Here is a 15,126-nt window from a genome sequence, read left to right on the forward strand (position 1 = left end):
ATTGTGCTCCTTGTTGCTTGCGCAGAAGAAGTAACACTTCAATAGAACTAACGACTGGAAGGGAAGTGGCTGACCTGACAGGTGGGAGTAAAGTTGGTGCGTGTGACAAGAGACCAAGGCAACAGCGGCCTGAGTGACGGAATTGAATTTTGCTTGAGGCTCAAGAAGACGTGAGATGTGGAAGCAACATTGATAAAAACGATGTAAGAAGCGTGAGACGAGAACATGTTGATGTCAATAATGACGATTACCAGCTGTGAAAAACCGCGCATACCGGAAAGGAACAATACGACGAACAACAAGTCCTGCGCAGAACCCACTACGTACTTAATTCTCATCCCAGTCGCACAAACCCCTTCCTAATCTCTTTGACGTGGTATATCTACATCCAAAACATAGTCTTTCCGATCGCATCCTTCCAAGGATTACGCACTATGTCCGATCCGTAGAACGTCGCTTTCGCGCTCTCAAATGTGTTTCTCTTGACTACCATCTCTGCTCTATCACGGTCTGTCTCCTCTTGCTTCTTCTCTTCTGCAGACTTGACTACCATGCCCATGCTGTCGGTTGTTCGTTCGCCCCTGAACTTAGTCTCGCGCTCGGCTTTGATCTCCTGTTCTACATTGAACCGCATTTTCTTGTGCCTGTTGGCGAAGTCCTGTGAAGGGGCAAGGAAGGGGCGGAGATAGCATCTATCCATTATTAGCGCTGAGTAGATGACTATAGGGAACTAGTATCTCTGTGGAACTTACCGGCCGCGCTCACAGAGACGATCTGCGTAGTACGCGGGAGGAGCATAAGAGACGCCCATAGTTGCGCGAACATACGTGTAACAGAGTTGGTGAGTCTATTATGATACGTCAGCCGTGAAACATTGATAGAGGGGTAGTTTAGAGAGCCCGAGTAGGAAAGGCATGGATAGCGGAGGAGTAACTCACGAATTCTTGCAATTCCTTCTCCGTTTTGCCCATCTCATTCTCCAGGACAAAGTAATGAGCCGGCTTCGCTGTGCCTTTGAGTCCGTCATGCGATTGGAGGTAGAAATCCTGGAAATATGGCGAGGTGACAACGGTGTCAACGAGAGTGCCCGGCTTGCAATTGCCGTTCTTCGACATGGCATCCTTTGCGTCATTCGATGGAGGGAGGAAGCGTACATGATGGCGCTTCGCGACCACGATAGCCGTGAGCTTGAACTTCGGGACTATCATCATGTTGGCCTGTTTTGCGGCTGCTGCGAACGCTTTGCGAATCTGAGGGAGTTCATTCTCCCTGACCTGAGAGTATTGCTTTGAGGGTTAGTGTGCATTTTCAACTAGGAAAAGTAGGATACGTACCGAAGAGCTCACGCCATCTCGGTAGTAGAGGATGTTCTTGGGCAGGGTCTTGTTGACGGAGACCCAAGCCTTGATGCGCTCAAGTACCATGTCTTCGACGTCTTTGATATCCTCGCATGCTGTGTCTCTTGGTTGAAGGCGCATTGATCCAAGGAACTTCCCTCCAAGTTGATCGACAGAACCAACTATGGCTGCGATCGATGGCGTTCCTTGAAGCGAGCCTGGACCGGGGTGGGTGACATCACTATTGCCTCTTATTAGCAGATCTTTGGGCGGATCCAACAGAGAGACTACTTACGCTCCGAGGACTAGAGTGTCCTTCATTATTTCCGCGACCTTCGTAACAGTGTGATTGACACCGCCAGCCTTGAGATTGATCTTCATCATCACGTTCCCCCAGTATTGGTCACCAAATGGTCTCCCTGTTCTATCCTCTTTGTAGACGGCGCAAAGAGAGTGCATATCATAGGTGCGATCTGCCAGGTCCTTGAAAATCGAGTACGCCGTTGTGCTCTTGGCCTCCAAAAGCAGGAGAACGAGGTTGGCGCCTTTGTCTTTCGCCATGGCCATGACCTTTTGAGCAATCTGAGGCTGGGCAAATGGGGGGCATGTAGTGTCTCCGACATATGTGAACTTTCCAGTGGCATAGGTGTGCTGCGCGGCTGTGGAAAAACCCTTCCAAACCTGTTGCAAGACGGCAGGCTGGCTCTGCAGCTTGGACCTGCCACCATCGCGAGGGACAACGACCATGAAGACTTTGAATGGCGTTTGAGCGCTAGCTTGTAAGAACTTGCGGCCCATCAGGTTCCATTTTGAATCCCTTGCGTCTCTCGGGTTACTCCAATTCACAATTCCGTTGCCATAGTTTGGTGTCGGGTATGGCAAGATAGCTGCAGGGATTTGAAGCATGCGCGAATCGATCATGATAGGAGGACAGGCAGACTGGTACCGGTTAGTGACTTCCGAGATATTGAAATTTATGCGTCACTGAGTTGGAAATCAAGAGATGTAGACTCACAAACCGGGCGAAACCGGGCGAAGAGCTGAGACCCAATTTCCGTAGACCCTCGTGCTCGATGAGTGCTCGGGTGTCTTTCGGGGGGTGGCAAGCAATATCAAGCATATCCTTGGTCAAACCGTCGGGTACTTTGCGCTTGTAGATCTGATATGGGAGGATCTGGAGGACCTCTGCAGGATACCAGAGAGGTTTTAGCTTCGTGCCGCAATTGATAGCCGGTAGCTGAGGATACTGTAGCGTCTTTTTGTAGGTTTTCTGAAAGTACTGCTGAACGGTCGGCTTCTCATCCGGCTTGCCGTCTCGGCCCTTATGATTGAATGTCTGTCGGAGACACGGGAGCCCGGTCTCTTCGATCGTCTTCATGTAGGCCTCAATTGTGGCAGCTCGGGATCTTGCTTCCACGCCACTGTGCTTGGGATCGTATGTTAAATGCACCCTCAGGCCTCGCAACACTGATAAGCGCTCCTCTTGGTCCCTGATTGTGTTGTTGTCAAGTAGAAACTTACTGACGAGCACAGGTTGATAGAAGGCGCTTGTGCATGCGTTAAGATTGAGCAGAATCTGGCCCATACCCGGTTTAATCGAGTAAAAGTATCCTCGCATCGTACAGAGAGAGTCGCCAAGACGAGTATGACCTCCCGTAACGAAGAACTTGTTAGCTTTCAGAGAAAAGGAGTCTCGACTGAGAGCCTTGGAGATGACCATATTCAAGGCTTCATTGACCGATAAGATCTTATCGTTGACGGCCTGCTCTAAATTAACATGCCGATATCAGGTAGGGATAGATCCTCATTGGTGTTTGCAGATCTTGGATTAATACATACCTTATTCGGCTGGGCCTTGCCCTCAGCATACTGTTTGAGAAGAGCCGTGTTCACTTCACCCTTCCTCTGAAGCTGCAGGATGACAAGTTCCTTGCCCTCCTCCGAAGATACAGATACAGGTGCCAAAGTCGTGTCGGGTAAATTGACCCACGAAACAAGGGTCTTACAATGATCTGTTGCGAACTCGTCCTGGTGATTCCTCAGGAAGTCAAGTTTGTTGATCATTTCTCGTACCAGGATTTTAGCAGTCTTCTTGCCGAGCTTTCCTGGCAGCCCCTTGATCTCATACTCATACAACGGCATATTAGGATCGAGCTTGATGGCGAAATGGTTGGTGTAGACCGTCGTGTTTGAGTTGTAGAACGCTTTGCGAAGGGGGAACTCCGCTTGTAAACCTGGAATGCGGGGGCCTGAAAGAGCCTTGTCGAGCGATTGAGAGTCGATGCGATTGCCGGGTATGGGGTTGCTCTTGGGTACGGGTTCAGGGTTTGCCATGTCGAGGGGACTGTCATCGACAGCGACCCTGGTTGACTGAGACGTGCCGAGGGATAAGGTCGACATGTCTGGTAGCGAGGGTCCGTCTACTCACCATAAGCTATGCTCGAAGCACTTTCGCGATGTGAAACTTACTAAGAGTTGAGTGATAACCGCTAGGGGGTCCTTCTGTGCATGTGTTAGCTATGCTGCGCGCATTTGGCGATACTGAGCATACTTGGAGGGCCGCCACGGCCACCCCTTCCTCCTCCTCTAGGAGCACCGCTGCTACCACCCCTTCCTCGATAGTTCCCACCGCGCTGCGACATATCCTGTCTTCTAGACGTCTTCCGAACAAAAGTTGAGTAAGTAGATGATGTATCGTCCCTATAGCGTCGGGACCGGCTGTGGATGTGTGCTGTATGTCCTATCTGACAGCATCAGCAGGCTGACATATATGTACTCCATGCTTGCTCCTAGAAGCCTCTGGATAGTGTTGTCTAAGACAGTGTGCTGGACAAACAAAACGAAACAATCTCACCTGTGAGACACAAACGATAGAATTGTCTAGTGGTACTGTTGTATGTGCGTGCAGCGGGGGATAGAATGTCTAGAATAGTATTGTGTTGAATGATGATATGCTGATGCGAAAGTGATTGTGTCGTGAAGCCCCCCAGCTCCAGTGTCAGAGGAAGGCTGGTGTTTGTCGACTGGGCGCACCTACCTCTCTAACTTCACCGGAACATTTCGACTTCCGCATGTTTTCAGAGGGGGCGGTGCGATCCGCACATACTACATCGCAACTTAGACACTCAAGCACTCAGAGAATACTCACAGTGTGGATGACTTTAAGGGGCGAATACGGTGAAAAAAACAGGCACTTGGCCAGACCTACACTCGTCAGCACGCGTCAATTGAAACTTTAGATGAGACAAGAGGAAGACAGAGAGAGGAGAAGAGCAGAATATTAAGACAACAAGTTCATACACGCCATATAATCATCTATCCGCTCAAAAAACACACCCCTCAATATCCCACACACACCGCCGCGCGCTATGAACAATGATTGTAGTCTGGACCAAGCGCAAATCTAACGAGTACATCCATGATACAGGAAGTCCAATCTGGAGGGGGTATCTCAGGTATCTCAATCCACACATGTGAATCAGAAAGAGAAGAAGCGAGAAGTGAAGTAAATAGCCATTAGTGGCTGGTATTAGAAGATCATATCAAGGCAATGAAGGGGCATTACGATAAGGGAACCGGGTATATGCAGGAAGCCAGAGCAAGTGATGGAGTGCATGCAGTCATACAGATCTCGGATGGAGGAGGTATCAGAGGCTTATTTGGCGCCAGCGGGTAGCTTGACGTTGTTTGAGAGCCATGCCTAATCATTGTTAGTAGATGTTGTGAGTCGGAAGAACAAATGAACTCACCAGTCCCTCAAAGATGCCCTCTCCCGTTGTCGCACAGCTGGGCTCGACTTTCCATACGTGGTCTTTCGCAATCTTGTCTAATTGCAGGCGATCCGAGACTTCCTTGGGTCGCATAGCTGCCGACATGTTAGCCTTCTATTGTCCCTCTTCTCTCACCAACTATACGGGTTGGGGGCAATTTATGCATACCTCCTTGCAAATCCTGCTTGTTTGCAAACACCAACAACAGCGCGTCCTTCATTTCCCTATCCTGGATGATGCGCGTAAGTTCTGTTCGGGCCTCGTCGATACGATCGCGGTCGTTTGAGTCGATGACGAAGATGAGACCTTGGGTTCCTGCACCATTTCGTTAGCACACATACGCCCCTTTTGGATACAGTGAGAAGGGAGTCTAGCGGGCAGGGAGAGCTTGATGCAGTGCATGCATGCTCGCCTACCCGGAACACTTCCCTCGCGCCTCAACATACCAGAAAAGTAGTGTCTCCATAGCGGCCTAATCTTGTCCTGGCCGCCGACGTCCCAGACGTTGAATTTGGTGTTCTTGTACGTTACGGTCTCGACGTTGAAGCCAACGGTGGGAATTGTGGTCACGTCTTGGTCGAGCTTGAGCTTGTAGAGAATCGCTGTGCACATGATGGTTAGCAATCGCGTCCGATAAGCCCAAATTTATGATAGGATGCGCGGTGAGCTCGGGAGAGATGAGCTCGACGGGATAGGTGAGCATACTGGTCTTTCCTGCTGCATCCAAGCCCAGCATCAACAATCGCATCTCCTTGGATCCGAAGATCTTGCCCATCATCTTTGATATTGACCCGCCCATCGTGTCTATTCCTCGCAAGACAAAGTCGGATAGGTGTTGATAACGCGTACGCGAAGCTCGTAGATAAAGTCGATTGGCGCAGATAGGTCAACCGTAGCGCGAAGATATGCTAGATAGAGCTCTCCAGCTGGTACGGGATGTTCGGGGGATTTTGAATAGGCCGTGGTAAAGTGCTCGGTGGGTATTGTCCAGAGATGAGGCCTCAAGCCTCAGGGTGAAACAAGCCAGGCGCGTTGCAGATCGGCAGCCAACCGGCGCCCGAGCGCAAGCCCCACTCGCACAACGCCACGCTCGACACTGACAGGTGTGTCTCATGCAAACTTCTCCAAATGTTTAGGGGCACCAGGGTAGCTAATCTCTTGAGCTGCAGTCAAAGATGAAAAGGACCTGCCGCTGCTTGCACATGCACTCTTTGCTGCAGCACGTCGGTAACTAGTCCATGGTGTACCATGATGCAGTGTGACCTTTGCCGCCGCCGCCAGCAATTAAACCATGGAGAATATGCAGGTACGCGGGGCCGACTCCTGAGATTGATGGCTTGATGCTTCACGATGCAGGAACGCGACGCGAAGGAATGTAGCAGAGACGTCTGGAAGTTTGTTCGCATACGCCGTTATGTTTCAGACATGCTCTCCAATCCCATCACCTCAAGACTGATACGAACGCAGATTGGGGAATAGAGTTGGCGCCTAGCATTCTACAACAAAGTACCTTCAAATCTTGCAATATTGGAAAGCCCCTTTGGGCTCTTAAGAGACATGGCCTATATACTAGAGGCTCATGACGTGGTCCATTTTGCACGTGCAGCATCCCCGGCAAAAGGGGCTATCAAAAATACAGCTTTGCGGAGGATCAGAGTCATTGGCAGGATTAGATAACCTGACTCGACGTCTTTCGCGTCGGAATTGAGCAAGTTCCTTGCTATTTACGTCTCGCCGGCAGCTCTCCAGCTGATAACAAAGTAAGTTCCTGATGTAGCTTTTGGCCCCCTGTAGTACGTGAGGATCATCATTCACAAAGCTACGCTCTTCACTCTGGCAAAGCCCGCATCACCCCCTCAAATGCGACCAATGCCATAGCATTTGCCGGAAACGCCCTTAGGAAGCAGGGTGCAAAGCCTCTCCAGTAGCCTCTCCATCCATTCTCCCTCCACACCGCTTTCGCGGCGTCTCTCCATCTCGGAAATTGTCTCCCTTCCCCCAATGGGTCCGTCATTATTCTTTGCTTCACCACATCGCTAGGATAACTCGTCATCCAGAACACCTGCGCCGACAACCCACCCGCCCAGAAGTTGATCGCCGGTGCCGACAGATCTGTGCGCTTCTGCAACTGCCGTGTGAAGAGATCGTATGTGCCCCACCAGAAGCAGAAGAATGTGCGGAAGAGTAGCGTTGCGCTGAGGCCGTGGTATAAACCGCGCATGCCGTGGCCGCGCACAATTTTCTGGAGACAGTCGATTGGGCCTTTGTATAATCTCTTGCTTTTATCTGCTGCGTACTGCACCTGTAACCGCGCTTTGATGTGCTCAACTGGCGCGGCGATGAAGGACACGGTCCATCCCGCCATTACACCTGCTGCTGCGTGACCGAGGATGGGGAGTTTGCGTTGCGATTCGCCAAGGCGCGGTGGGTTGAATAGAGAGTCGTTTAGGATGCGGCGGTACATGGTAAGGGAGCCTAGCATACTTGACAATGTCAGTCTCAGTACATACATATTCTACGCAGGGTTACTGGCGGGTGAAGACGTACAGAGAGTCCATGAACATCCATCCTACCAACGGTGGTGTAGCACCCTTGTATAACCCCGCGAATCCTTCCTTCTTCAATGTCTGTAGTAGACAATCCACCGGCCCTCGGAAATGTGACTTATCGGTCGTTTGTAGGCGCACTTTAACAGTGTCGAATGGGTGGCCGACTGCAGTTATTGTTAGCTGAATTCTCGTATGACATGAGACGGGTGAGGGCAGTACCTGAGAGCTTCGCAATGCCACTGAAAACGCCGCCTACAAAACCTCGATAATGCTTCGGGGACTTCTGAGGCTCGTCAGACGTAGCTATCATCGCGGTGGCCGCGGGCTTGTCGCCCGTCTTCAAGACCGTGGCAGACATTGTCGCAAATATCTTCGTCTCGAGCTCGAAATCGAAATCATGCCGTCTTCGCGATCAGGTATTAAGAAGATAGATATGAATCGCGAACGAGGGAAACGTGGATATCCTCATCCTATGCTGACAATCCGCTCCATGAGTTGCGTTTATCGAAAGCTATCGCTCGGAAACGCACAAGCGTCCGCGAGGTGGAATGGTGACGCCCTTGACAGGGATCCTTCGTCTGCAATCGCAATAGCGTTCTGACCCCTCCAAATTTGGACATGAGCGCGCAATACATGTAGTAGTTTCTGATCGCTAGCTAATCCAATTACACTGACAACTTCTGTACTATAGCGCTTGATTTTGAGTGAGATCATGGCGACATCAGGGCTTACCACAGAGTCGGCGGGCGTCCCGTCGAAGAAAGGTAGACAAACCATCGCGAGCTGTGCATCAGACTGGCATACTAACAAACCTAGTATGGACGACCCTCATTACGAACACAGCCTACCTCACTGGCCTCCTCACCCTCGATTACAGCCTCAAGAAGCATGGCTCGAAATACCCGCTCGTCGCGCTCTACACCGATACATTCCCGCCAGAAGGCCACAGGGCCCTTGATGAGCGCGGTATACCGAAACAACACGTCAAATACCTCCTTCCGACCGTGCAAAAGGACTATACAAACGATCCCCGTTTCTACGATTGCTGGAGCAAACTCACACCATTCTCGTTGGAGGAGTACGACAGGGTAGTGCAGTTGGATAGCGACATGCTCGTCCTGAAGAACATGGACGAGCTCATGGAGTTAGAACTCGATCCACCCAGTATGGCTGGAAAGGGAAAAAGAGTTTTTGCAGCGAGCCATGCATGTGTGTGCAATCCGCTCAAGAAACCGCATTATCCCAAAGACTGGTGACACACCTCTCACCTCATATCAGCTCTTAGACAGGCAATTGATTGGTAGACAGGGTACCAGAGAACTGCGCCTTCACGTCGCAGCACGATAAGCCGGATGTAGCGCAGAAGGAAGGCGCGCCGTCAGATTTCGGCCTCGGCATGCCAAACGGTGGCCTCCAAGTTGTAAACCCCTCTGCCGCGGTGTACAACCTCATCCTCGAGCAGCTCTCGAACGAGACGTCCATGTCGTACGATTTCGCCGACCAATCGCTCTTAGGCGATGTGTTCAACGGGCGCTGGGTTGCGCTCCCGTACACCTACAATGCGCTGAAGACTCTACGGTTGGAGGGCGTGCACCACCAAATCTGGAGGGACGATGAAGTGAAGAATATACACTATATATTAAGCCCCAAGCCGTGGGATGAGGAACAGGGTAAATGCAGTAATGAGAACCATGAGTGGTGGTGGACCGTGAATAAAGAGAGACTAGAGGAGGAGAAACGGAGGCATATTGTGGATGGGTTTTGATAGGCATGAAGAGATGCGGCAAAAGTGATTTAGATTAGGGTAGCACTCTTTGAGGACATGGGAGGCTATGCCTATCTCTCCTCAAACGACGCTCTATAAATGGCGGAGCCCACTGGAGAAGTATAGGCAGTTAATGGTAGTCGCGATTATTGCAGTTCGAATATTAATAAACGATGCTCACGAACCAACAAAGTGGTAAAGAGACACGAGGAATGGTAGATTAGGCTTAATCCCATGACGATGTCCAAACGAATGATGAGTAAAATGCGTACGCGAGGAGGTAATAAAAGACAAACACCAGAGTCAAGCCTATTTATCTACGCCAAAATGCAGCCCCTATGTACTAGTCAATCCAACAAAACAACATGTCCTATCATCTCGCAAGTATGCTAGCCCAAGTGGCTCCAATCTTCCTCTTTACTTTCTACTCTCGAATACAATACCCATACCTCCTTACCATCCTGCAAGTCATTTATCGGGCAAAACATACCTCCTCTCAACACTCATCTCCCGATCTGCCTCATCCTCTCCCTCAAATCTAAGTCTGACTAGATTCTCAACATGCTCGCCCTCCTTACCCCCGTCCTCCTTCTTGACTTTCCCATCAGAAATTTTCCAGCTCGCTACAACCTCCGCTTTGTAAAATGTCGTCGTGCCCGGGTATAGCGCCAGCACGTTCCTTCCCTTCGGCAAATCCGGTAGCGTCAAATTGCTCGTCAGCGGCGGAATGGGTATTAGGTGGTTTACGCTTGCGCGGTAAGGCATGGAGGGGGTTGGTGGGTCGGGGTCTGCGTCAATTATCTCGTAGCGGCGTTGTTTGCCTTCGCCGATTACGCTGGTGACACGACAGAGTATGCCTTCGCCTTCGTAGTTTGCCGAACTGGATGAAGAGGAGCGGTTTTTGGCGTTGTTACGGTAAAGAACTTCGGTTTGGGGGAAGAGGCGAGGGCGTGCGTCTGAGCTGCGTCAGTTGTGTTGAACGTTACGGTGTGAATGAGATGTGTGAAGTGTAAAAGAGATGAGACGATAGGAATTGAGAGTGAAGAGACGAGGAAATTACATTGAGGATGTAGGATACATGCATAGAAAGACAAATGAGATTGTGGGCTTGTCTATGAGACTACAAACCTAGAACAAGCCGTTTAAACCAAGTCAAAGATGCCAAAAGCGGGTATCATCTGCCGTCTCAAAACGAACACCAAACGCCAAAAGGAAATCGTTGCTCAACGAGAGGCGTTCTTCTTCGTCAAGGACTGGGATTTGGAGGAAGAACGAGCCTTCTTACCCTTACCCATATCGTCTTTATCATCTTCCATTTTCACGCTGCCTTCCCTAACAGCAGGCACCGATCCCGCTCGACTACTACTATTCGTCTTCGCGACGAGTCGGTCTTTTTGGCTGCTGATCACCACTTTCGGACTTGGGCCACCGGGACTATCCGCAGCAATGCTATCACGATCGTCGACATCGGTTAGTTTCCTCTTGCCCTGGCGATCACGTCCAGACTTCCCACCGACGCTGGTCGCACGTGATGCAGAAGATGTCACTTCCTCTGAAGCACGAAGGGCGGAGAGTAGAGTGAGTTGGGTGCAGATGTCGTTTCCGCCTTCGATGGGCTGGAGAAGCGTCTGGATCTCGTTGCAGAGGCGGATATCCTCGCGCAGGCTTTTCTCGAGTTCCTCATCGATACGAGAGGAGGGTTCAGCGCCTCGGGCTGTTGCGGTCAGTTTCCTGTACTATGTTGATCCAAAGTTGTCAAGGGGAATAGAAAACAAACCTAGGCGGGAATCTTGGTCGGCGCTGAGTTCGCCCAGTCTGACTCGGATGGTCTCGGCCTCTCTCTGCGTGATGTTAGTCGATGTGACTTGGGATGAAAATCTGACGAATTTAAACGTGTGTATGATGCGAGTGGAGAGCGTCAATTCCAACTGACTAGGACCAAGCAAGACCTGGAGGTACTTGCTGGCCACCAGGAAGTCGGCCCAAGTGACTCTCTCCTCTTCGTTTGATTCGTGGAGTATCTTCTCCCATTCGATAGCCTCCTTCCGAGGTCTACAATACTCCAGTGGCTGATTGTGGCCAACAAATCCCTCGTGATATGCTTAGGAGGACTGGTCGATTTTTCGAGAACACGATGACAATGCTGATGCTGGATGAGACGCGTCTTACCATGAGTTGGTCAACTCGCTTGCCGTCGCTCTTGATTGAGTTCCAGATTGATCTTTCCTCGTCGAATTCATCCTTGAGCTGCCCGCCTCGAGGCCTGCTGCGCGCGGCCATGTTGACACCAGGTGCGCCTACCTCACTCCCGGGTTATCTGCGTCACCTCAGCGGCCCCCGGCTGTTCATGGGTAAGGGTCGTGAGCTTTGTGGAGGGAATCTGGAGATGAGAAGAGTACAATGCAAGTGCTGGGGTAGTGTCGCAGATGCAGGGTGAGAGCCGCACTAAAGAACGGAAGTGGGGGTGGTCCCAGGAGCTTATTCCAACGGCAGTGTGTCGATTATGCGGAGCGGAGGCGGTAAGGGAAACACGTGGACCCCGCCAAAAACTCCCCTGCCAGTTCAGAGATGCCCTTTACTCACTACATCACCAATTGACGAGCTTCAACATGCGGAATCCTCTCATCAGACTAGAATGCGGTAAGATGCAAGCTTGGGAAAGACACCGTTGGATCACAACTGACGTGGTGTAGGCGTGAACAGCTACGACTGGGGTGCGAAGACCCGCGTCATATCTTATGTCATTTCAGCAGTATGCTGAAGCGACCCAGGCAAAATTGGCAAAACATCCGCCGCTGCTAAGTTTGCTGCTGCAACGGCTTCTGGATTCTCAATCCAAGAGGAGAAGCCTTATGCTGAGGCATGTTTCTCTACAATTGCTCCATTCGCTGTCTTGCTAATGTTCGTAGCTATGGATGGGTACTCACCCCTCTCTTCCCTCCAAGGACCTCGAGACACAACGAACACTTCTCGATCTCGTCCAGGACAACCAAGCCCTACTCTCCGCAGACATTGCTGAGCGCTACGAGAACAAGCTTCCCTTCCTGTTCAAGGTGCTGTCCATCAACAAGGCTTTGAGCATACAGGCGCATCCCAACAAGAAGCTTGCGGAACAGCTGCACGCGAAAGACCCCAAGAATTATCCAGGTCAGCCTCCAGTCAGCAGTTTTGTGGGACCTGGCTGATGAAGTGTGCTAGATGACAACCACAAACCTGAAATGACCATTGCGGTGACGCCCTTCGATGGCCTCTGCGGTTTCCGACCCCTCGCCGAAATCACCCACTTTCTCAAGACTATCCCTTCACTACGCAAACTCGTTGGCGAGGAGGAAGCGAAGAAGTTCGAGGACACCATCAAAGGCAAAGAGACATCAGAAAAAGATGAAGACGTTCAGGCCAACAAAAAGGCTCTACAGTCCGCATTTACTAAAGTCATGAACACAGACAAGGATGCGCTCGCCTCAGCATCTAAGGAGCTCATCAAAGCTGCGGAATCAGAGGGCGCACAGTTCGCTGGTGAAGGCGGCCCTTCAAATGACGGAAAAGAGCTCGCCGACCTCGTCATCCGCCTGAACTCTCAGTTCCCCGAGGACATTGGCCTATTCGTTCAATTCTTCCTCAACTACGTCAAGCTCGAAATCGGCGAGGCCATGTTCCTCAAGGCCGACGACATCCATGCATATCTCTCCGGTGACATTATCGAGTGCATGGCATCTTCCGACAACGTGGTGCGCGCGGGCTTCACTCCAAAGTTCAAGGATGTGGATACATTGACGACCATGTTGACGTATAGCTATGCGCCGATCAGCGAGCAGAAGATGGACCCCACAGACTACCCTTATGTTACATTGAATGCGCCAGCGTACAGTTCGAACTCGGGCAGTCTTTTGTACAACCCGCCAATTCCTGAGTTCGCCGTTGTCCGGACAGCGCTCAACAGGACGGGCGCAAAGGCGACGTTCGATCCCATCGAGGGTCCGAGTATCATCCTGTGTACCAAGGGTAAGGGCACGATTAGCGTTGGTAACAAGGAAGAAGCGATTGAGGAGGGCTATGTCTTCTTCGTTGGTGCTACGGCGGAGGTTGTGATCAAGAGTGACATCGATGCCGAGGATGGAGAGGGTCTAGTGACCTTCAAGGCCTTTTGCGAGATCCAGGATGAGAAGGAGAAGCTATAAACGAGCGGCTCTATTGAAGGTAGGGGAGCGACGTGTGAATACGTCGTGACATGGGGCATGAAAATGAAGATATGAACAATGACCTGATGGAACTTCTCACGCGTATACGCGAGAACTTGATAACATAATGCTATAAACATCACATACGGTGATGATATGCCGGTCATTCGATGTACGCTCCCACGTTAATTGAGGGTAACCCAATAGTGAAAATAACTGGCATCATATCGCCAATGAAGCTCTTTGAACTCCCAAAAGCAGCCTGCAAGCCCATGATATCATCTCCAAAACGCCAACGCTATGCACAACCACCGTTTATACGGTCCCATGATCTCACGCCATGTAGTTTCCCAGATGATTATGGTTGGACCTTCTCTTCTTGCTCTTCATCGCTGCTCTCCTTCTCCTCCCACCCCACCAACCGCCTCAGAACCCTGTTCTCCTCCTTCACCTCCCTGATTTCTCTTCTCAGCCCCTCCTCGACTTCTCCCTGTGATCTCAACGCATTCCTCGCATTGTCCGCCACGCGGCTCAGCCCTGCTTGCCACTCTGCATGCTCCAGCCTCAAACCCATAGATGTGTTGCGCTCTGTGTCTAAGAGTGCCTGGTAGTGTTTGTGCAACGCGAGGATGGAAGTCGTCTGAGAATAGGCGTATGGACGCAATTTATCGAGGAGGAGGGTCAGTGCGGACTCGTAGTCTGTTAAAAGCGCGGAAAGGGATGTGTTTGTGGCGGTCAGGGCGGAGATGGTTTGTTGGGCGGAGGACAGCTGGTTTTGGAGCGTGGAGATCTGGTGGGCATTCGATGCTGCTGTGCAAGTTGTTAGCTTTCTTTTTCTCCAGATGTTGGTTATGGTGGAAGTGTACGACACATACCATTCAATTCCCCATTGACCTCCCTCATTCCCAGCCCTCCCACCGCACCACCTTCCTCCGCTGCCCGTCCTTGTATCGCAGCAACCCCGTTCACAATCCCTGCTGTCTGCGCCTTATTCTCCTCCAACAGCTGACTCAGCTGCTGCACCACCGCCCATAGGTGATTCATATCCGTCTGCTGGCCCCCGGAGGGCAGGCCGTTGACCATGGGTATGCCGTTTTGCTGGCCACCGTTGACCTGCGAGCCAGCTTGTGAGGGTGAAGGGGAAGGAGGTGGGCGGGGCATCGTGGGCTGACCAGTGGAGTCGAGAAAAGAGTAATTGTTCATTGTAACGGCTGGCTGTGCGGAGTATGTGAGTGGTGGGAATGAGGTGTGGCGTGGTTAGCGGACACGGATAGTTGAATCGCGTCGCGTGGTAAGCGATTTAAGTGCTATCGCGGATAGCGCACGCGTGACGATGTATTCTAGGTATCACGAGCGTATATGTGGACGCACGATATGGGCAGCGACAACGTTCTTCACTCATATGCTCAAGCTGTGGAAAGCTCCATGTTGCACCAGGGTCTCGATGCCGCTTGTACGGATTCGATACTAGCGGCTTGGCGCACCCATACTAACAGGGCCCCGCATGCGCTCAGTATCAAGCACTCG

General features: G+C 51.3%; 7 protein-coding genes across 7 annotated transcripts; 2 read left to right on the forward strand and 5 right to left on the reverse strand.

The window, feature by feature from the left end:
- Window positions 1-117: 117 nt before the first annotated feature.
- On the reverse strand, window positions 118-3,723 carry K460DRAFT_305393 (Piwi-domain-containing protein). The gene is made up of 7 exons (XM_040930009.1): window positions 3,177-3,723; window positions 2,353-3,099; window positions 1,633-2,276; window positions 1,335-1,578; window positions 939-1,286; window positions 753-847; window positions 118-692 (listed from the first exon to the last, which is right to left on the reverse strand). Exons 1-7 carry the CDS (start codon window positions 3,669-3,671, stop codon window positions 383-385), a joined length of 2,883 nt encoding a protein of 960 aa, XP_040791910.1. The 5' UTR covers window positions 3,672-3,723; the 3' UTR covers window positions 118-382.
- An 828-nt stretch (window positions 3,724-4,551) lies between these two features.
- On the reverse strand, window positions 4,552-6,267 carry K460DRAFT_415728 (ARF/SAR superfamily). Its single transcript, XM_040937752.1, has 5 exons — window positions 5,813-6,267; window positions 5,554-5,709; window positions 5,276-5,422; window positions 5,087-5,202; window positions 4,552-5,037 (listed from the first exon to the last, which is right to left on the reverse strand). Exons 1-5 carry the CDS (start codon window positions 5,904-5,906, stop codon window positions 4,993-4,995), a joined length of 558 nt encoding a protein of 185 aa, XP_040791911.1. The 5' UTR covers window positions 5,907-6,267; the 3' UTR covers window positions 4,552-4,992.
- A 268-nt stretch (window positions 6,268-6,535) lies between these two features.
- Window positions 6,536-8,158, reverse strand: K460DRAFT_394196 (mitochondrial carnitine/acylcarnitine carrier protein). Its single transcript, XM_040935981.1, has 3 exons — window positions 7,876-8,158; window positions 7,655-7,820; window positions 6,536-7,590 (listed from the first exon to the last, which is right to left on the reverse strand). Exons 1-3 carry the CDS (start codon window positions 8,012-8,014, stop codon window positions 6,936-6,938), a joined length of 960 nt encoding a protein of 319 aa, XP_040791912.1. The 5' UTR covers window positions 8,015-8,158; the 3' UTR covers window positions 6,536-6,935.
- A 210-nt stretch (window positions 8,159-8,368) lies between these two features.
- Window positions 8,369-9,421, forward strand: K460DRAFT_404579 (glycosyltransferase family 8 protein; the record flags this gene model as incomplete). The annotated part of the gene is made up of 3 exons (XM_040936746.1): window positions 8,369-8,420; window positions 8,473-8,908; window positions 8,965-9,421. 3 exons carry the CDS (start codon window positions 8,369-8,371, stop codon window positions 9,419-9,421), a joined length of 945 nt encoding a protein of 314 aa, XP_040791913.1.
- A 468-nt stretch (window positions 9,422-9,889) lies between these two features.
- K460DRAFT_354208 (uncharacterized protein) lies at window positions 9,890-11,701 on the reverse strand (the record flags this gene model as incomplete). Its single annotated transcript, XM_040931766.1, has 4 exons — window positions 9,890-10,377; window positions 10,707-11,135; window positions 11,199-11,262; window positions 11,591-11,701. The coding sequence occupies 4 exons, from the start codon at window positions 11,699-11,701 to the stop codon at window positions 9,890-9,892; spliced, it is 1,092 nt and encodes a 363-aa protein (XP_040791914.1).
- Window positions 11,702-12,030: 329 nt separating this feature from the next.
- On the forward strand, window positions 12,031-13,599 carry K460DRAFT_376010 (mannose-6-phosphate isomeras-like protein; the record flags this gene model as incomplete). Its single annotated transcript, XM_040934831.1, has 5 exons — window positions 12,031-12,061; window positions 12,115-12,135; window positions 12,193-12,281; window positions 12,331-12,568; window positions 12,620-13,599. 5 exons carry the CDS (start codon window positions 12,031-12,033, stop codon window positions 13,597-13,599), a joined length of 1,359 nt encoding a protein of 452 aa, XP_040791915.1.
- Window positions 13,600-13,957: 358 nt separating this feature from the next.
- Window positions 13,958-14,760, reverse strand: K460DRAFT_404582 (uncharacterized protein; the record flags this gene model as incomplete). The annotated part of the gene is made up of 2 exons (XM_040936747.1): window positions 13,958-14,409; window positions 14,475-14,760. The coding sequence occupies 2 exons, from the start codon at window positions 14,758-14,760 to the stop codon at window positions 13,958-13,960; spliced, it is 738 nt and encodes a 245-aa protein (XP_040791916.1).
- Window positions 14,761-15,126: the final 366 nt, after the last annotated feature.

Source organism: Cucurbitaria berberidis, assembly GCF_010015615.1.
Source record: "Cucurbitaria berberidis CBS 394.84 unplaced genomic scaffold K460scaffold_2, whole genome shotgun sequence".
Lineage (NCBI taxonomy): Eukaryota > Fungi > Ascomycota > Dothideomycetes > Pleosporales > Cucurbitariaceae > Cucurbitaria > Cucurbitaria berberidis.